Here is a 22,071-nt window from a genome sequence, read left to right as displayed (position 1 = left end):
GGTGCAATTATCTATTGATCCCTTGTTAAATTTTAATCCGGATCAAGTCAATACCGAACCGGTTCTGCCTTTTTGCAAGGCTCTGTACAACATCCTTCTAGGTGACTGGATTCAGCCAGTCTCTGGTCCTTTGGTAAACCGTTCTATTTCACACAGACATCGGCCGGCACAGGAAGATCCCTTGTGTCTTCACCACCCTACTCCTAGGGGGTTTGTTGTCCAGACTGCTTTGGACATTCCTGCTTTGGGGCAGATTCCTTCTCATCTGCCTCACATAGATTACAGTCAGTTGGATGCTGCCAGGAGGCGTATTTACGCCTTTTCTAGTGCCGCTCTTCATTCCACCAACACCTCCTGTGTGTTAGCCCATTTTTTCTATGCACTCTGGGACTCTGTGGAACATTTACTACCATCGCTCTCCGAGTTTGTTCGCACGACCCTGATGCCTTTAATCGGAGATGGTCAACAGGACTTATGGTCCACTCAGGCATGGATTCTACTGATTCTATTGGTCGTATCAAGGCCTCCTCTGTTGCCATGCTTCGCAGGGCTCGGTTGTCAGGTTTAGCTTTTTATTCTTCAGTGCAGGACACTCTTCTTGACATGCTATTTGATGACAAATCTCTTTTGGGTCGCACGCAGGTTCTGCTTTGCGCCAGTTCCTTGATTCCCATGGTGGGGACTGATGTCCGTCCTCTTGTCATGCCCTCGCATTACTCTGCTGCTACTATATTTGAACTACCCAAGTTCCTGTCAATTCTGGGTCCTGTTACGCACTTACCTTTTTCTGATACATATACTCGCATCTTTATGCGGTTGTTTACCTACTATGTACGCATCACACTCTTCTCACTGTATCCATAGAGTTTGATTATCCATATTTAATATTGTTGCACTACCTTTGGTGGTGCTCTTCGTTAATTTCTGATTGATGCTCCTTCAGGGGAGCAGTGATTCCCTGGTATGTTTTCTGTGATAGTTGTCACTCTGTTTTGTTGACATTTGGCGACTTCTTGCCATATCAAGTAGTGACTCTACTTTGGAGGCGGACTGGGTGCCTTTTTATTATTTGTCCTTTTCTCCTGGCGTTTTTCTCCGCCTCACCTTGGTCTTTTCATCCCACAGATTGTGGTTCTCATTTTGTTGTGCATTCTGAACACATTGCCTCTCCATAGTTCACCCTAGGTATTTTGCCTATTGTCTCTGTTGGCACAGAGGTGGGTTTGACATTCACTCTTTCTAAACTTGTGGTAGTAAACTACTTTATGCATTGACCTTACTTTTCCTCCATGTGGGAAGGTAGTGTTGTACTCCTCAGGGAGCCATTTCTTGCTACTTTTTGTATTGACACTTACTCTGGTGTGTCTTCCTCTTATTATGTCTTCGGGGAAATCTGGTTTTTCCCATTTTTTCAGTGGGTACTATTTTGTCCTTTTTCCTCTCCTGCAGGCTCATTTTGGTGCTTGTTATTGGTTCCGTCCCTGTTTTTCAGGGTGTTCTGGGTTGCGTTTATAGTTACTGCGACATTCCAATTCTTCCACCACCATTATGTTTTGGCTCATTGCTTGTGTTTCTTCTCTTTAGTCGCACCAGCTTCCACCTACCATTGTTTCCCAGCTGGCCAATACAACAATATCTCTGGTTAAAAGAAATAATAGGTACAGTACTGATCCTGTACTCCTCACTGGAGGGTTCCCTTCTCTATTTCTTTGACCTCTTGCCTGCTTGTATTGGGTCATTCTTGAGCTTGTGCTCTCCCAGGACTGTGTTCACAGGGGTTTTTCTTTCCCACATAATATTGTGATTACTTTTCCGTACTCCCTCTTCTTGCAGCAATGTCGTTCCTCCTGCTGCCATACAGGGGTAGCCCAGGTTCTTTGGGATTCAGCTTTGCGTCATATTCTATATTTTCCCACCACTTCAAACTGAGGGGTATGGTGCTCTTTCAAACCCTGGCTTGAGCAGGCTTTTTACTTCTTGCTTAGTGACATTTTCTTGCCTTCTTTGTTCTTTAGGAGGGATTGTGATGAATACTATATTTTCCTCCATGTTGTCAGTATTCTTTCCAATTTTCTTGGTCGCTTGCTGACGACAGATCGTTGGTCCCCCTCTGCGCATGTCTGCGGGGATTGTTCTTTCAAGTGTCTCTTGTCTACCTGTCGCTGATCATACGCACTGATACTTTCACTTTATCTCTGTAGGTTCCATCCCTTTGGTTAAGTGATGGTTCTGTGTTTTTCCTTTCATATTTCTCATTTTTTCTTCCTTGGCCATGGCCAACTATTGTCTTTCCATGCTTAAGCCAAGTCCTAGTGAATACGGGCATGGTCTTTTGCCTTTTCGTGGAGTGGGGCTTTTCAGACTCTTGTCTCTAGACATGTCTCCAATTTCAGGTTCTTTTTCCTGACCTTGCCCTCCTTCGGCATTCCGTGTTTGGGGTGCTTTTCTGTCATGTTCCCTTCGATATGCTCTGTGCTTTTCGACTGCACAGTTTGATTGGTTCCTTGTGTGCGGATACTTTTCTGCCTTCGGTTCCCATGGCAGGCTGTTTTCTTGTTTTTCACGCATGTTGTTCCTTGTCAGGGACTCTTTTGTTTCCCTTATTCCCTTTCATACATTATTTTTCTGCTTGGGTTCACACAGGAAAGTCATTTTCTTTTCCCTTGTTGTTCCCGGCATGCTTTACAAGCTTCTTTCTTATTCCTTTTCTATAATGTTCTGCCCTGTGTACAGCTTTACACTTTGCACTTTACGCAGGTCCTTGCTGTACTTTTCCACTTTCATTTTAATTTGCGGCCTAGGATTGGTTTCTCAACTCCTTCTAATACAACCATACCAGTCTTATGGTACTCTTTTAGTTTTTTCATTTGTGCTTTCTTACTCAGTTCTATATGGGCCGTGGTTCACACATATTACCTCTCCTGGGGTACTATTGCCTGCCGGTGTGATTGTTCATATGGCATTCTTACGCTGGTCATTCTACTTTCACTCGCACATGTTTTATGTTACTTGTTTGTTTTTCTGTCTCTGGATGGCCATAGTCGTATCTCCTTTCCGTCATCCTGCTGGGGGTTCCTTTGCAGTCTTCACTCCCCTATGGGTGTGGTCGCTCCCTAGTTCCTCTGGTGACTCAACCTTCCCAGTCCTGACTTGGCATGTCTCCTGCGCATATGCCGGTCAGTTTTTCGTATGAATCACTTTTCTTGTTATTTGCTTCTATGTCTTGAGCCTGGTTCTTTTTTGGTTTCACCAGGTTGTTCATTGCGAGACTGGTGCGTTCCGTAAGCTCCCCTCCTTCGGGGGTGGGACATTGCTTGGGTATCTAATTCTAAGATAAGGAATCTGCGGTTAGTTGTCTCTATCAGATGAACAAGTTACTTACCTTGGGAAACGCCTTATCTAGTAGAGACGCAGACTGACCAGAGAGTCCTTGTCGACCCACCCATCTGCTCCGCTTGCGAACTCGGTCCTCTACAGTCTCGCTTAGTGTGAATTTGGGTGTTTGCTACTTCTTGTACGTCTCAGGATGTGTCATTTCTTTACTGGTGGGCATATACACTATTTGTAAGTAAATGTCTCCTTGGCATGGTTACACCCTGACTTTTTGCCTTTTGCTGATGCCAAGTTGTGATTGAAAGTGTGCTGGGACCCTGCTAACCAGGCCCCAGAACCAGTGTTCTTTCCCTAAAACTGTACCTTTGCTTCCACAATTGGCACAGCCCTGGCACTCAGGTAAGTCCCTTGTAAATGGTACCCCTGGTACCAATGGCCCTGATGCCAGGGAAGATCTCTAAGGGCTGCAGCATGTCTTATGTCACCCTGGGGACCCCTCACTCAGCACATGCACACTGCCTCACAGCTTGTGTGCGCTGGTGGAGAGAAAATGACTAAGTCAACATGGCACTCCCATCAGAGTGCCATGCCAACCTCACACTGCCTGTGGCATAGGTAAGTCACCCCTCTAGCAGGCCTTACAGGCCTAAGGCAGGGTGCACTATACCACATGTGAGGGCATATGTGCACGAGCACTATGTCCATTCAGTGTCTAAGCAAAACCTTGGACATTGTAAGTGCAGGGTAGCCATAAAGAGTATATGTTCTGGGAGTTTGTCAGACACGAACACCACAGTTCCATAATGGTTACACTGAATACTGGGAAGTTTGGTATCAAACTTCTCAGCACAATAAATGCACACTGATGCCGCTATGGAATTTATTGTAAAATGCACCCAGAGGGCATCTTAGAGATGCCCCCTGAATACGACAACTGCTTTGGCCCCAGCCCTACCAGCCTGTCTCCTGACTCGAAGAAAACTGCAACAGCGACACATCCGACAGGGACCAGCGACCTATGAAGCCTCAGAGGACTGCCCTGAACCGAAGGACCAAGAAACTCCTGTGAACAGTGGCACTGTTCAACAACAGCAACAACTTTACAACTTTCTTGCAACTTTTATAGACTTCACTCTTCAACACTGGAAGCGTGAGACTTCACCCTCTGCACCCGACGCCCCTGGCTCGAGCTCCAGAGAACCAACACCACAGGGAGGACTCCCAGGCGACTGCGACCTCGTGAGTAACCTGAGACGACCCCCCTGGACTCCTACAGCGACAAATGCAGAGAGAATCCAGAGGCTCCCCCTGACTGTGACTGCCTGTAACAGGGAACCAACACCTGGACCAAGCACTGCACCGCAGCCCCCAGGACCAGAAGGAACTGAACCTCTGCAAGAGTGACCCCCAGGCCACCCTCTGCCTAGCCTAGTCGGTGGCTGGCCCGAGAAGCCCCCCTGTGCCCTGCCTGCACCTCTAGAGTGACCCCTGGGTCCCTCCATTGAATCCTATACAAAACCCGACGCCTGCTTTGCACACTGCACCCAACCGCCCCTGTGCCGCTGACTGTGTGTTTTGTGTGCCTACTTGCGTCCCCCCAAGTGCTCTACAAAACCGCCCGGGTCTGCACTCCGAGGATGCGGGTAGTTACCTGCTGGCAGACTGGAACCTGGAGCACCCCTGTTCTTCATAAGCGCCTATGCGTTTTGGGCTCCTCTTTGACCTCTGCTCCTGACCGGCCCTGTGCTGCTGGTGTGGTAATTTTGGGGTGACTTGAACCCCGAGCAGTGGGCTGCCTATGCCCAGGAACTTAGACTTGTAAGTGCCTTACCTACCTGACAAACTAACCATTACTTACCTCCCCCAGGAACTGTTGATTTTTGCCCTGTCCCCTTTTAAAATAGCTTATTGCCATTTTTACTCAAACTATGTATGTTATTGCTCTAAATCTGATAGAGACTTCTAGTTGCAGATTCCTTACCTTCGAATTTCCCCCAAGTGTCAGACTGGATCCGGAGATTTTTCTTCGACCAATACCCTTGCGTGTCGGTAGGTGACGTCGGTCGACTCCGTAGGCATCGTGGTCGCCGTGATGATGTTGGGAGTAGTACATAGACGCCGCCCACGCGCAGTGACGTCAGTTCTTTTCTTTCCGCGCATGCGCTGATCCGGAGAGAGCTACCCTCGGTGATTGTTTGGGCCGAATTCGACAGTTTTGTCAAACTTTTTTGGTGCGACTCTTGGTGCATCGAGGATGTTCCCGGAGACCAGTTTCAAGCCTTGTGAGGACTGCCATTGGATGATGTCAGTGACAGATCCTCATCGTGTTTGTCTGTGGTGCCTCTAGCGCGACCACGACCCGAAGTCGTGCTCTGAGTGTTGGGCAATGCATCCAAAGGCTTTGAGGGAGCAGTCCCTAAAGGTGATGGCCGCCCGGCACTCGACTCCGCGTAGGTCCCGGTCTTGCTCGAGAGGAAGGTCTCGATCGGTCGCGGAGCCAACACCACTCGTCTTCTTCGAAGTCCTCGGGTCAAGGTAAGAAGACGAAGAAGAAGTAGTCGAAGAAGTCCCATCTCTCTCTGACTTCACCCCGTCGCTCAGCCAGCGCAGGACGAGCATCCACACACTAGGTCTCCGTCCTCGGAGCCTACGTCTGGGTCGACTCCGCGCTTCCCTGAGTTTCCCGGAGCCGGAGTGACCCCTGCCCAACTTAGAGTTTTACGAGGCCATGCGCCTCATCTTTGGGCGTGCAGATCCCGATACGGCGCCTTCGGGCCCAAGGGGTTTGGCTGAGGGGCCTTCGGGTTCCGCACCGCCGGCTTCGGCCCTGGCCACCGAGGTCACCTCCGGATCCGTGCGCGGATCCGCAGCGGCGCCAATCGCACAATCGAGACCTTCCCCCGGCGCCGGGCCGATTGTCTACGCTCCCGACATCTGTAGTGCCCACTATCGACGTCAACCCAATTCTCATACCTGACAACTCTGAGCATCGGCTTCGCTGGGCCCTATTCGCCCGATGTGGGATTCAGACCCATTTTCCTATGGGTATGAATACGGGGAGGAATTGGAGGGGTCCCTGGACCCTTATGAATACCAGGAATACCCTACTATGGACTGGGCACAGGACTTGCGCGAAGCCAGTGGTCTGGATACTTCTCCTGACGCTGGCATGCTGTCCCCTCCTACTGTGGCTACGGCAGAGGGAGCTACCTATAGTATGGTGGTTAGTAGGGCGGCTGAGGTCCTTGGCCTTGAGCTACCTACTGTTGAAGTCAGGTCTAATCTCCTGACGGAGGTGCTTCAGCCTGGGGCTTCTACGTCAGAACCCCTTCTCCCATTTAATGAGGCCCTCACTGATGTCCTTTTGGGTACATGATCCAAACCCAACACAGGGGCTCCTGTGAACAGGACTACCGCTCGCCACCATCGGCCTGCGCCGAACGACCCAAAGTTCCTAACCCAACATCCTACGCCTGAGAGTCTTGTAATCCAGGCTTCCTCTTCTTCTGGTGCGTTCCCTTCCGCACCCCCGGATCGGGAATCCACAAGGCTGTAACAATTTGGTAATAAGTTATTTCCTTCCTCCAAACTCGCACTGCGGTCTGTGAACACCGCATGTCTTTTGGGCCGTTATTTCCACTCCCTGTGGGATACGGTTGCGCAAGTCCTTTCGCAAATACTGGAGGAGGCCCGTGCTACCGTCTCCCAAGCAGTGAAAGATGGGAGAGATGCGGTGAAAATCACTATCTGTTGTGGGCTGGATACGACCGACTCTCTTGGCAGATCGGTTGTGACGACAAAGGCCTTACGGCGCCATGCCTGGTTACGTACTTCTGGCTTCTTGGGGGATGTCCAACAGTCACTCATGGACATGCCCTTTGATGGCACCCATCTCTTCGGAGACAAAGCGGACTCGGCCTTGGAGAGATTCAAGGATTCCTTGGCTACGGCTCGGTCCCTGGCCTTTCCTCTGTCACACGCCCCCGACAGTCCGCTTTTCGTCCCTTTTGTGGCCACGGAAGGGGCTCCTTGTCGCGTCCTCAACCCAGCCACTGTGCCGTGCACGCTGGACAGCCTATGCGTGGATGCAGAATCCCACATGGCTGTGGGACAGGGAACCAGAGGTCTGTCCAGTCCACCTCTGCCCTCACTGCAGCCTCCAAACCTTCCTAGTCTGTCCCCTCACTCCCACCCAGTTGGTGGCATGTTCCACCATCACCTGCCCCAATGGGAACATATCACCATGGACAGGTGGGTTTTGCAGATAATTCAGAAGGGCTACTCCCTCCCTTTCGAATCTGCACCACCACACATGCCCCCATCCTTCATCATCTTCCGGAGGATCATTTGGTGCTTCTCCGTCAGGAAGTCGCGGCTCTCTTGGCCAAGAAGGAGAAGTTCAAAATGGTCACCCTGGCTCAGTTTCTGTCTGCCTTGGACCCAGGAGACTGGATGGTAGCGTTGGACGTGCATGACGTTTTTTTCCACATCCCCATCCTGCCTGCCTACAGACGTTACCTACGATTCGTGGTAGGTCACAAGCACTTTCAGTTTACCGTACTCCCTTTCGGCCTTACCAGTGCCCCTCGGGTGTTCACGAAAGTGATGGAGGTGGTTGCAGCTCATCTGCGCAGGTTACGGGTCTCAGTCTCCCCCTACCTATATGACTGGCTGTTGAAGGCGCATTCGCCCCTGACCGTTGTCTCCCACCTTCAGACTACAGGAAACCTCCTGCACCAGCTGGGGTTCACTATCAACGTGCTGAAGTCACACCTGACTCCCTCTCAGACGCTCCCTTTCATCGGAGCTGTTCTGGACACAGTGCTGTTTCGGGCTTATCCTCCCAAAAAGAGAGTCCAAGACATTCAGGCTATGATTCTGATCTTTCACCCTTGGTCTTGGGTTTCGGTGAGACAGACTCTGAGGCTGCTGGGCATCTTGACCTTCTGCATCCCGCTAGTAACACATACCAAGTGGCATATGCAGGCTCTGCAGTGGGACTTGAAGTTCCAGTGGGCACAGCATCAGGGAAATCTCTCCGACATGGTCCAGATCTCGGAGGGGACTGCAGAAGACCTGCAGTGGTGGCTGTCGAATCCCAATTGGGTCAATGGCAGAGCCCTCTCCCTTCCCCACCCAGATCTCTCTATAGTGACACATGCGTCACTTCTGGGTTGGGGCGGCCACATGGGAGAGGCGGAGATCAGAGGTGTCGGGACTCCACATAAATATGCTGGAGCTCCGGGCAATCAGACTTGCATTGAAAGCATTCCTTCCCTCTCTCAATGGGAAAGTGTGCAGGTGTTTACGGGCAACACTGCCGCCATGTGGTACTTCAACAAACAAGGCGGGGTAGGGTCCTGGACCCTTTGTCAGGAGGCACTACGCCTCTGGACATGGCTGGAACATCAGGGCCTTACCCTGATGGTTCAACATCTGGCGAGCTCTCAACACCAGAGCAGACGAACTCAGCCGCCGACGCACTGTCGATCACGAATGGCGTCTCCTTCTGGAGGTGGCACAAGGTCTCTTTCTCAAGTGGGGAGAGCCTTGGTTAGATCTGTTCGCCTACGCAGAGAACGCATAATGTCAGCTATTTTGTGCGTTCGAGTTTCCAAGGCGGCACTCGCTCGGAGACGCTTTTCGTCTCGAGTGGAACTCTCCGGCCTCCTTTACGCCTTCCTGCCTATCCCTCTTCTGCCCAGAGTTCTCAAGAAAATCAAGTACGTCCATAGCCCCAAGTTATCTTGGTGGCTCCGGACTGGGCTCGAAGAGTGTGGTATCCAGAGCTATTGAGCATGTCCATCGATCCTCCATTCAGACTGCCTCTTCGGGCGGATCTTCTGTCGCAGCAGCAGGAGACGGTCCTCCACCCGAACCTGTCCAACCTCTGCCTTCTTGCGTGGAGATTGAGCGGCAACAGTTGACAGCATTTTCCCTTCCACCCGAAGTCTGTAATGTTATCTTGGCAGCAAGGCGTCCATCGACTAAAACTGTACAGTATACGCCTGTTGTTGGAATAAATTTGTGGCATGGTGCCCCAACAAATCTGTTGACCCCCTTTCTGCCCCTCTTTCACAGGTTCTTCTGTTCATTCTTTCTTTAGCCCAGCAGGGCTCTGCATTGGGCACCCTTAAAGGGTATCTGTTTGCCATTTCCACCTTTCTTAGGCTTCCTGATCAGCCCTCACTCTATAAATATCCTCTTGTGAGTAGGCTCACCCACTTATTTCCTCCCACTCCCTTTATCATGCCTCAGTGGGATCTTAATCTTGTACTTACTTGATGTGTACCCCCTTTGAGCCAATGCATAATTGTCCCTTGCGGCTCCTCACATTCAAAACTGTCTTTCTCATCGCTATCGTCTCTGCTCGCAGGGTGAGTGAGCTTCAGGCCCTTTCTTCAATGCCTCCATACTTGTCTGTGCACCCTGACAAAGTGGTGTTACGCACTAGGACTTCCTTCCTTCCTAAGGTGGTTACACCATTTCATGTAGGCCAGTCCATCACTTTGCCTACCTTCTACGCACCCCCACATCCTTCCCATGAGGAGGAGAGACTCCACCATCTGGACCCCAAAAAAGCGTTGGCGTTCTACCTCAATCGTACTAAAGACTTCCGGGTGGACGATCAACTCTTTGTTGGCTATGTGGGTGTGAAAAAAGGGAAGGCGGTGCAAAAGCGTACCATCTCTCGATTGGTGCTTCTTTGCATCAAAATGTGCTACGCTTTGGCAAAAAAGCAATCTCCGGATGGCTTGCGGCCTCATTCTACCAGAGCAATTGCTGCATCCACTGCGTTAGCACACAGAGTTCCTGTCCTGGATATATGTCAGGCAGCTACGTGGGCATCCCTGCACACGTTTGTTAAGCATTACTGCCTGGATAGACAGGTCCGTCGGGACGTCTACTTTGGTCGTTCGGTCCTGCAGGACTTTCTAGTATGATCTTAGTTCGCAGCCCACCACCGAGGATGGCATTGCTTGGGTATCTATTCTAAGGTAAGGAATCTGCAACTAGAAGTGTCTATCAGATGTACAAGTTACTTACCTTGGGTAACAAAATATCTGGTAGAGACATATTCTAGTTGCAGATTCCTTACCGCCCACCCATCCTCCCCGCTTGCAAACTGATTTCTAGGGACAGGGATTCCCCCCCTTTCAGGTCCTTAGCTCTGGCGCACCAATCTCAGTATTCTTAGCGGCTCTGCGCTCTGGCGTGGAAAGTCGTTAAAAGAAACTGACGTCACTGCGCAAGAGCAGCATCTATGTACTACTCCAGACGTCATCACTGCGACTACGACGCCTGCGGAGTCGACGCCACCTACCAACGCACAAGGGTATTGCTCGAAGAAAAATCTCCAGATGCAGTCTGACGCCTGGGGGGAATTCTAAGGTAAGGAATCTGCAACTAGAATATGTCTCTACCAGATATTTTGCTACCGAAGGTAAGTAACTTGTACTTCAAAGTTCCTAACTTACCTGTGTGGAGTACCTTGCATTTTATGTACAGGGAGTGCAGAATTATTAGGCAAGTTGTATTTTTGAGGATTCATTTTATTATTGAACAACAACCATGTTCTCAATGAACCCAAAAAACTAATTAATATCAAAACTGAATATTTTTGGAAGTAGTTTTTAGTTCGTTTTTAGTTTTAGCTATGTTAGGGGGATATCTGTGTGTGCAGGTGACTATCACTGTGCATAATTATTAGGCAACTTAACAAAAAAAAATATATACCCATTTCAATTATTTATCATTACCAGTGAAACCAATATAACATCTCAACATTCACAAATATACATTTCGACATTCAAAAACAAAACAAAAACAAATCAGTGACCAATATAGCCACCTTTCTTTGCAAGGACACTCAAAAGCCTGCCATCCATGGATTCTGTCAGTGTTTTGATCTGTTCACCATCAACATTGCGTGCAGCAGCAACCACAGCCTCCCAGACACTGTTCAGAGAGGTGTACTGTTTTCCCTCCTTGTAAATCTCACATTTGATGATGGACCACAGGTTCTCAATGGGGTTCAGATCAGGTGAACAAGGAGGCCATGTCATTAGATTTCCTTTTTTTATACCCTTTCTTGCCAGCCACGCTGTGGAGTACTTGGACGCGTGTGATGGAGCATTGTCCTGCATGAAAATCATGTTTTTCTTGAAGGATGCAGACTTCTTCCTGTACCACTGCTTGAAGAAGGTGTCTTCCAGGAACTGGCAGTAGGACTGGGAGTTGAGCTTGACTCCATCCTCAACCCGAAAAGGCCCCACAAGCTCATCTTTGATGATACCAGCCCAAACCAGTACTCCACCTCCACCTTGCTGGCGTCTGAGTCGGACTGGAGCTCTCTGCCCTTTACCAATCCAGCCACGGGCCCATCCATCTGGCCCATCAAGACTCACTCTCATTTCATCAGTCCATAAAACCTTAGAAAAATCAGTCTTGAGATATTTCTTGGCCCAGTCTTGACGTTTCAGCTTGTGTGTCTTGTTCAGTGGTGGTCGTCTTTCAGCCTTTCTTACCTTGGCCATGTCTCTGAGTATTGCACACCTTGTGCTTTTGGGCACTCCAGTGATGTTGCAGCTCTGAAATATGGCCAAACTGGTGGCAAGTGGCATCGTGGCAGCTGCACGCTTGACTTTTCTCAGTTCATGGGCAGTTATTTTGCGCCTTGGTTTTTCCACACGCTTCTTGCGACCCTGTTGACTATTTTGAATGAAACGCTTGATTGTTCGATGATCACGCTTCAGAAGCTTTGCAATTTTAAGAGTGCTGCATCCCTCTGCAAGATATCTCACTATTTTTGACTTTTCTGAGCCTGTCAAGTCCTTCTTTTGACCCATTTTGCCAAAGGAAAGGAAGTTGCCTAATAATTATGCACACCTGATATAGGGTGTTGATGTCATTAGACCACACCCCTTCTCATTACAGAGATGCACATCACCTAATATGCTTAATTGGTAGTAGGCTTTCGAGCCTATACAGCTTGGAGTAAGACAACATGCATAAAGAGGATGATGTGGTCAAAATACTCATTTGCCTAATAATTCTGCACTCCCTGTATTTACTTCAAATCTTGAACTTGTGGTTCTAAAAATAAATTAAGAAATTATTTTTTTCTGTATAAAACCTATTGGCCTGGAGTTAAGTCTTTGAGTGTGTGTTCCTCATTTATTGCCTGTGTGTGTACAACAAATGCTTAACACTACCCTCTGATAAGCCTACTGCTCGACCACACTACCACAAAATAGAGCATTAGAATTATCTAATTTTGCCACTATCTTGCCTCTAAGGGGAACCCTTGGACTCTGTGCACACTATCTCTTACTTTGAGACTACACAACCCATACTGAGGACGTTCATCACAGCAGTCATTGAGAACTGCATCTGTAGAAAATGAGTACGCAGTAATCTTTTAGCTCTTGCATCCTGACTATTGCTTCAGTAAGAAGTAGTAAGGCACTTTTTCTGAAGGGATTTGATGAAGATGTGGTGTTCTGGTGTATGCACCTTCATAACTCCCTATAGCACTCTCTAAAGCTCACATCACGCATAACCCCATCAAAATCAAGTCTAAGTCATCTAAAGATTTTTCCCACTTCTGTCTACTCTAAATTAGCTATATCCAAGAATAGAGACTTACGCACATTTAGATGTGTAGATTTAGGATTTAAGTTCTCTGCGTTACTCTTTTATCAACTTAATATAAAATGTTGTTGCATTTACTTTATGCCATTATTTGTTTCTCCCATTTATCTTGCCGTTCGTCACTGATAGCTTTGATGCATTGCTCACTATTGCTTCTTTTTCATTTACAGATTCGTGGGATGGGAATGAACTCCCCTGAGCTGTTGCTGCTTGTGGAGAACTGTCCAAAAGGGGCAGAGACTTTGGTGACTCGCTGTCTGCACATCTTGACTGACAGAGGTAGGTATTGTAGGGTTGGTTGACAAAGAGGTTGTGCATCCATGACTTACTCTCAATATTTTTTTTTCTAGCGGGACACACGCCTAACAGTGTAGTGGTGAGATGCTTTTCAGACCTTGACCAGGTAGTTGGATAAAATCTGGGAAAATAAAGTAAAAACTTCACTTTATAAAAGTTAAAATCCATATTTTCCACCATATTTAGTGTTTCTGCAAGCCCTACACACACAAGCACACCCCGTGAACAGTGATAAATTGGAAGGAAATAAATTGTGGTGTATACACTCTCATTCGTCTTAGATTGATTTTATGTGATTTAGGGATTCTAGCAAATAAATCCTTATACACACTTTTTTGTTATGATTTTGTACATGTCCATTGTGCAGTATGTTTCCTATTTGTTCTAAGAACAAAACTAACAGATTTTTGCTGAAGCTTACTCATCTTGTTACATTTAAAAAGTTGGAGAAAGTGTTTTATTTTTTATTTTTATTTTTTATAATAATCGTTTAAGATGTAAACACAGCAACAGTAGTGTAAAATCTGCCTGTTCAATATTTCATTGTTGCCTGTTAACTGTTACACATGCAACAAATATGGTGCAAATTAATTTGCCCTTTTTTACACTAGGGATATATTTTAGTAATACGGCCCCTTAAGGTTTGCTGCAATTTTACTCCAGCACAGAGATGATCTAATGCATGATGCAGAAATTAAGAGGATTAATCTTTATTTTTTTATGGTATGTTTTATTGCGATAGAAAAACAATCACTACAGTAGTACATACCACAATTTAGTAATAGATTAGTTATCCGTTAATCTTATTTTGGTACATCGCTTTACTTACACATAGAAGCAAAAGGTGTCCCCAAAATCACGTAGCGCCATACAGGATACCAGCCACCTATAGCCCCCACTTACACTAAAACGTACACATAAGATTAGTTCTGTCAATAAAGATGAATGTCAATTGAGCAAAATAAGTCATCCTTCCCTAAATATAGATGTCAGACCATACTGTGCTAGAGGGATTGGGCATTATCAATCAGTTGGCATATCATTGTCAATACTGGCAAAATCATTTTGAGGTGTCCCTTTTATATCCCTACAAGGTGATGGTCTTATCTGTTGTGATGCAGAAGTCTCTGCAAAAGTCAAATCCCAATCTCAGTCCTCTTTTCAGGGCAGTGTGCCACAAATCCAATAATGGCAGCAAGTCTCTTGGCCAGAAACCACACGAGTGCCGCCACGTTTAATATCCACAACCTAACCCAGCAGTGAATGCAGTAAGAATAGCTGTATGGTATGATCAAGATTGGAAAAGAAGACCCTCTAGCTCTCTTTCCAGTAAGACTGCCATCCAAGGCATAAACACTGTGTAAGAAAACAGGCTTTTTGCAGGATTCACCCCAAAAGTTTTCTCCATTTTGACTACTAGTAAGTGGTGCAATGTTTCTGAAATGCCATCAGCCCTGCTATCCAGGACTCTGTGCATGTACTCGTAACCTTATTAAGGTGATTGATTGATTGGCTTATACCCAATTGGAGTAGCTTCAAACTTGCAAGTCCCAAGTATATGGTACCAGGGGTACCCAGAGCCTGTAGGTTAGTGTCACCTCAAGAATTGCATGACTGGTTGTGCCACCCTGATTGTAACAAAGGATAAACGTGACTTCCAGTCTGCCACTGTCACTTCTAAGATGGGCCTATCGAGACGTAAGGCAGGGTCCTGCATATTCAAAGGTAAACTGTCTACTTTTACATATTCCAGCAGTAAAAACCCTAGATTGTAATTTTTACTGTGAACAAAGTTGTAGCCTTATTGGTGAGTGCAGAGTTAGAGGCTGACACCTTAGCCTTACCAAGTTCTGATTGGGACTACTAAAGTTAATACTGTAAGGTATTACAAAATCAGAGCATTAAATCAAATCAATGATTAAATCGAATTTAATGTCACTGGTGGGCAAAGTGCAACTTTAGAAGTTGCCACTTTAGTTGCCCAGGGTATCTAGTGCCTGTTTAGGGTTACACACAAGGACTATCCTCCCAAACAGTCTTCTACACTCTTAGGAAAGGTCACAATAGAAGTTTGCGTGGTGGAGAGGTGTTTACTCCAGTTGCAGGACGCCACACAGGTGTTAGCTCAAAAAGCGAGCCCTTAGATCAGAAGCCGCCATAGAAACAGGAAACACTTGGGAGAGGGGCTGTATAGGGAAACATGCTGGCATTAGGGAAGGAGTGTGGAAACCAGTTGTTAAACCGGTTTTGTAGGGGCATGTAGCCCTCTTGGTAACCACACCTCTGGCTTGGGTTAAGGAGCTCTGCAAGCTAAGAGAGGTACTGCCATGTTGGAAGTGGGCAGAATAGAGTCTTCTGGGATAGATAGATGCCACACTTCACAGGAAGTTGTCAGTAGGCGGAAGGGAACCTGGTAGCCCGTTGGCTAGGGATCGTGGCCTTTCCTGGTGGCATTTACAGGGCATAAAAAAGGCGCCCTGGCACCTAGTATCCAGATCTCGTTGGACTGATTAAGAGGAATGAAGGACTGCCCTGCTGCTCTAAGGACCCAGAAAAGAGAGAGTACTCCAACGAAGACTGCACCTGCCGAACATGATGGCTAGCAAAAGGGAAGTAACTGTCTGCTGTGTCCTGCTTGTGGAGAGTAGTTTCCCAAGCCCAGCCGAAGCAAGAGAATCCAAGGGCCAGTTGGCTGACCTCAGCAGTTGAGGAAGCCTACTGGGATGAGTTAGTAGCCCAGATCTTCAAGTTGCCACTCCACGCCATTGTGCAGCACCATGGGCCAGGACCTGACATTCAAATGTTGTCCTAAAGTCTGCTAGACCCAGGAGAGTCGTCAGAGTGCAGCTTAGCCACCCAGAAGGCAGGCTTGGGCTGGGGAGCACTGCACGCTAAGAGAGGGGTTCTGCCATGTTGGAAGTGGGCGGAACCTGGTAGCCTGTTGGCTAGGGAGCGCAAGCTTTCCTGGGAGCTTTTTCTGGGCAAAAAAGGTACCCTGGCATCAAGTACCCAGATCTTGGACTGATGAAGAGGCCTGAAGGACACCCTGCTGCATTAAGAATCGAGCCAAGAGAGACTGCACCTGCTGAACCTGATGGCTAGCAAAGGAGAAGGAGGGGTGCCGTCTGTGTCCTGCTCGTGAAGAAGTAGTTTCCCAACCCCAGCCGAAGCAAGAGACTTCAAGGGCCAATTGGCTGACCTCAACAATTGAAGCCTACTGGGATGAGTTGGTAGCCCAGATCTTCAAATTGCCACTCCTCACCATTGTGCCACACCAGGGACCAGAAGCTGATGTTCAAATGTTGCCTTAAAGTCTGCTAGACCCAGGAGTCTCGTCAGAATGCAACTTGGCCACCCAGAAGGCAGGTTATCTCCTAAGGAAGCATTGCACTATGGCTGGTAGCCCAGTGGCCACTGGACTTCAGCAAGGCTTGGAAAAACTTTGAGGAACGTATATTCACTGTGGCCAGGGCCAACTCACTGAGCGTGTGGACTGAAGAGTAGCGGTCCTAAATGGGTGGGTAAGTTTATTGCACAATGAGGTTGCACAACCACATCATATTATGCACCCCACTTCTTCATACACAAAAATTAATAAAGTAGGTGCATGGTAGACCAATCATGTTAAAAAGAGCTGGTGTGTTTTATGTCCTATGGAGAATTTTAAACTGCAATAACTGGTATCTACTGATCGGCAAAACCACCTCAATCTATTTACAACAGAAGTCCCAGCAGTCTATATTAACTACCCCAGCGGTTGTTAACCTTTTGACTCCCTTGCCCTCAAGGGATTATTTGAGATGATATTACTGGGGAAGATCACAAATACAGTATTTCATGCAAATCTCATCAGGCATGAAAAGTTGGATAATACTGTCTTTATGTCAGTATCCGAGTGGTATGGGTTTGTAATCATAATAGCTTGTAGAGAGACAGAGGCCATCAGATGCCTGTCCCCAACCATATGCTAGAGATGTGGTCTTTGAAGTGAGCTTATGTAGCATAAATGTAACTCTCAGGGTCTGGAGCAGCAAAGCCTCCCTTATCGTATGGAATTATCAGGGGCTTCCAGCTGAAACAGGGTTTTATGAAAGCCCTGGTCAGCCTAAGCAGTAAGGAATGGAACAAAGTGAAAAAGGTTTTAGATAAAATCATTGGAATAGTATTAATATCTGTCATCTTACAGTAATAGGCATGGTTTTCAGAGATTATCATTTTCCTCTCTGAATTTTAATGACTAAGTAGTGTACTGAGGACCCACACTAATATAGCTGACACTCCATGTAGAAAAGTACCCTTTTTGACATGGTTAGCTTCCACATTTTTCTTGGTTTCTGATGTGGCTTCGACTGTGAGTGCACTGGGCCCCTGCTAACCAGGACCCCAGTGGCAGATCTCTTTCCCCAAAACTGCACAGTTGTTTTGCACAATTGGCAAATATCTCATATTAATAAACCCTCACTAAATCCAGTGATGCATTTATTTATACATGAACTCAGAGGGCATCTTAGAGGTGCCCCCTGAAACCTACCAAGTCCTAGAGTGGGCACTGACTGGTCAGAACCAGTGCAGCAACCTTAGACAGAGTTCTGCCCCACTGAGGTGAGAGCCAAAGCTCTCAAGGGCTCAGAGCAAAGGCCTGCTCTGGGCAGAGGTGTGACCTCCTCTTCCAGGCAGGTTGGACATTCAAAGGCCTTGCCGCCTTTCAAATGTGACCCAGGCCTCTCCAGTCGGTGTAGGAGGGCGACCCACAGTTTCTGACATCACTTTTGGCGGCAGGATTGGCAGGAAAATTGGGTAAATTAGGAGTGCCCACTTCATGCCAGTCCCAGCCCAAGGGTGAATAAGCTGAAGTGGACACAAGTTTTCAAATTCCTCCATCTTGGGTGGAAGGAATTAGGCCAATAGGATTAGGGCTATGCACACTTCCCAAAGGGAGTGGTCATAGGGAGGGTGTAGTCACCCTAAAGTTGAGTAGCCCATTGGCTACCACCTCGCACTCCCTGTAATGCCTCTAAATTCAGTATTTAGTCGGCACCCCTGAAACTTAGAATCAGATTCCTGTTGACCTAAGAATAACCAGATTCCCCGGTGTCGCACCAGCAAAGAAGACATCCACTGACTTAGCCCCAGCCCTACCGACCTGTCTGCAGCCTTCAAGTAACCTGCACAAAGAAGACGATTTGTCCTGCAGCTCAGCTACCTCCAAAGCCTTAGTAGGACTGTCTTCCTTCATTAAAGAACAAGAAATCCTGTGGACCGCGGACCTGTCCAAAAGAAACCATCTCTAAAGAAGTAGTCTGCCTGAGGAACTGCGAAACCGCCGCCTGGAACCACCTCTGTACTTGACGTCTGGGCCCGATTCCAATTGGCCCATCAGTTCAGTGAAGGTTCCCCTGCACTTCTTACCAAGAGTCCACCGTGGGCTGACCTTCTGGTAAGCTGTTTCTGACATGAAGACACCCCTGCACTCTGAGCCCCTGAGCCTTGGGCAGCTGGACAGTCTGTGTCCCTACGCATCTCAATTTGCCTGGGCAGCTGTGGGTTGACCTTTCCTCACTAGAACCTGCAGTCCGTTTCTGAAAGTCATCTCCTCCATTGAATAACATTGGGCGCCCAACGCTGTGTTAGCACTCTTCACCCAGCTTCTCCTGTGTCAATGAGGGTGTGAGTTTGGTGCTGCCTTGTGGCCCCCTGGTACTTACCTCAACTCCAGGAGATGGACCCTTGACTCCCCTTTACTCACTTGTAAGCAGCACTTAGGCGGATATCCTGTGTCTCCATTAGATAGCATTGGGAGCCCGACGCTGTGTTAGCACTCTGCACCCAGCCACCATTGTTTCTGATGGTGTAGGTTTGCTGCTGCCTTGTTTTCACCCCCCACCCCCTTGCTTGCCTCACCCCCCAGAGACCAACCTCTGACACTGCTTGTACTTACCTGGGACCAGCGCGGCTTGATTCCCCGACCCCTACCTCCCCCATCTCCATTGACTAACGTTAGGCACCAACTCAGACTTTGACCCCGTGCTGCTGTGTGTGCACCTCTTGGTACCAATCTGAAACTTGCCCAGTGCTAGTCTAAAACCCACAAGATTGGGATTGTACGTAGTGTACTTACCTGTGAAACTGCATTCTTGTTAACATTGAAGAATCTGAAGTCGATTTTTGAAACAGCAAAGTACTTATAATTTAAAAACTGATTACCATATTGTGAAGTTCTTTGGTTCGAAGCATATATAAAAGTGATTGTTATTTTTCTAAATTGGTCTCTGATTTATTTTGGTCTCATTTATTGCCTCTGGGAGTACAACAAATGCTTAACATGACTCCTTGATAAGTCTAACTGCTCGTCCCCACACTACCACAAAAAGAGCAATAGACCTATCTATTTCTGCCTCTGCAAATCTTTGGAGATCCACTGGACTCTGCATGGTGTACTTCATTTCAGTGCACTATATAGAGAGCCAGCTTCCTACATACCCTGCACGACCCTCACAGCCAGAGGACTGAATATCCTACCAATAAGTGATTGCTCGGGTAGTCTCCTTCCACAATGTCGAGTTTCACAGAGACCCCATTGAATAGGACTTTCTTTTTGATACCCTATCGTCCACACATAGGGATATCCAGTTCCTCCCCCCATACTCCCTGGCATGCTTCATCATGCAGTCATTTTTAAGGAACCAGTTCGTTCTAGGGTTATCACCCCTAGAGTTGACAGAAAATACCAAGCTGCCCCCTCTGATCCGCCATACATAAGACCAAAGGTCCCGCCAGATTCTGTTGTGGCTACTACCACAAGTAAACAGACCAATATTCAGGCCACAGGGGACTCTCTTCTCCCAGATAAAATGAGCAAAAAGATTAATGCCACAGGTAAGAGGATGGCTGCGCGAGCAGCCAATCACTGGCACATCACCACCTCACAAGCCTGACTTACGAGATATAATTGGACTCACTGAGATGCGATGAAGGAGCACCTCCAATATCTCCCAGATTAGATGTTTTCCCCTCAAAAGGGGAAAACAGTTTGTCATAAAAGAGCAGACAGTCAGTAATATTTCCATCCGATGTGCCCTGCATGCTGCGGGCACTGCTGCATGTGGTATCAATTCTAGCGTCCTAGTAAGGAGACATGTCTGGCTTAGATGCTCAGCTTTTAAACCAGAGGTACAACAATCAGTTCTAAACATGCCCTTCGATAAGGAGCATCTTTTCAGCCCTACTCTCTTGAGAAATTGAAAAAAGACACCAATACCGCAAACTCCATGGGTGCTTTACAGTCCCCCTCCCAAAGAGGTACTTTCGTCGCCCCACATTCAGAGGTGGTTACAAACCAACAACCTCAGAGGCCTCCACATCTTAGATCAGACAACCTTCCAGTTCCTTCTCACGAGGCATCTATAGAATTACCTATAGAGGTAACAACACAAGAGGTAGAGGTAAGAACAGCACCACCGGCACCTCTACATCAACATCTAAACAGTGACTACCTACGTGTTCCCACTCTGCACCTGTCGAGGGACATCTTCAAAATGTTCATACACAATGGGTCAACATCAATTTGGACCAGTGGGTACTCTCCATTATGCAACATGGGTACTGTCTGGAGCTCATTGCCACTCCTCCAAACATTCTCCCTCACACTCAGACTATCCCAAAAGCATCTCACACTTCTCAAACAAGTTCAGTCCCTTCTTCTCAAAGGAGCCATCGAGCCAGTTCTGCTGCAATACAAAGGGACAGTAGTATGCCCTCTATACGTCCTCATTCCTAAAAAAGGCGCCTCTCTCAGGCCCTATCTGGACCTAAGGCCCTTAAACCGCTATATTCTTTCAGAACACTTTCACATGGTCACTCTTCAAGACGTTTCCCACCTTTTACAAAAGGGTGGCTTCATGGACGCGCTAGATCTCAAGGACGCCTACCTCCATATCCCCATCCACCCTGCACACCGCATATATTGTAGATTCTTGATTGCGGGAGAACACTACCTATTTTAACGTCCTTCCTTTCGGAGTCACCACAGCTCCCAGGGTGTTCACAAAGTGCTTAGCAGTAGTAGCAGCGCATCTCAAGAGATAATAAGTATACGTATTCCATTACCTAGACGACTGGCTCATCAAAGCCAGCACATTGTCGCAATGCCAACGCCACACTCTGACAGTGGACCTTCTGCACAACTTGGGTTTCACACTAAACTTTCCCAAATCCCACCTTCAACCTCTCCAGATACAGCCCTGTCTAGGAACTGTACTCAGTGCACAATTGGGGATTTCATACCACATTCTGGCTGGTGTTCACAGCTTTCAGTCTCTTCTCCCTCGGTTAGAGAACTCATTATACACATTCATGACTGTGATGGGCCAGTTAGGAAAGATGGCCTCCTGCTTTGCCCTTGTTCCCCATGCCAGACTCCATGTGCGTCCCCTAAAGCAGTGTCTGTCTCGTCAGTGGGGTCAATCACAGGGTCACTGGGAAGATCTAGTGGTGTTAGACCGCCATACTCACTGCTTTCTGCAATGGTGGAGCAACACCAACCTGTTGAAAGGGCAGCCTTTTCTAGACCCTGTGCCTCAGATCATTCTGACAAGACACCTCAACACAGGCTGGGGTGCTCACCTTCAAGACCTCTCACTATAGGGGTATTAGGATCCTCATCATCAATCCTTACACATAAACCTCCTAGGGCTTCAGACAGTATTTCTAGCTCTGAAAACATTTCATCATCACCTCTCTCCCAAAATTGTCCTAGTCCGCACAGACAATATGACAACAATGTACTAT

General features: G+C 47.6%; 1 protein-coding gene across 5 annotated transcripts in view; it reads left to right on the top strand.

Annotated features, from left to right (window-relative positions):
* The window catches only part of SYMPK (symplekin scaffold protein), a 1,084,618-nt gene that overhangs the window by 699,259 nt on the left and 363,288 nt on the right, over positions 1-22,071 (top strand). For all 5 annotated transcript variants that reach the window (XM_069207742.1, XM_069207740.1, XM_069207741.1 and 2 more), the window contains one exon: positions 13,158-13,266. In XM_069207742.1, the coding sequence (XP_069063843.1) occupies positions 13,158-13,266 (109 nt within the window). The remainder of the gene's footprint in view (positions 1-13,157; positions 13,267-22,071) is intronic.

The sequence above is a fragment of the Pleurodeles waltl genome, chromosome 9 (genome assembly GCF_031143425.1).
Source record: "Pleurodeles waltl isolate 20211129_DDA chromosome 9, aPleWal1.hap1.20221129, whole genome shotgun sequence".
Lineage (NCBI taxonomy): Eukaryota > Metazoa > Chordata > Amphibia > Caudata > Salamandridae > Pleurodeles > Pleurodeles waltl.
This window is presented reverse-complemented; position numbering and strand designations above follow the sequence as displayed.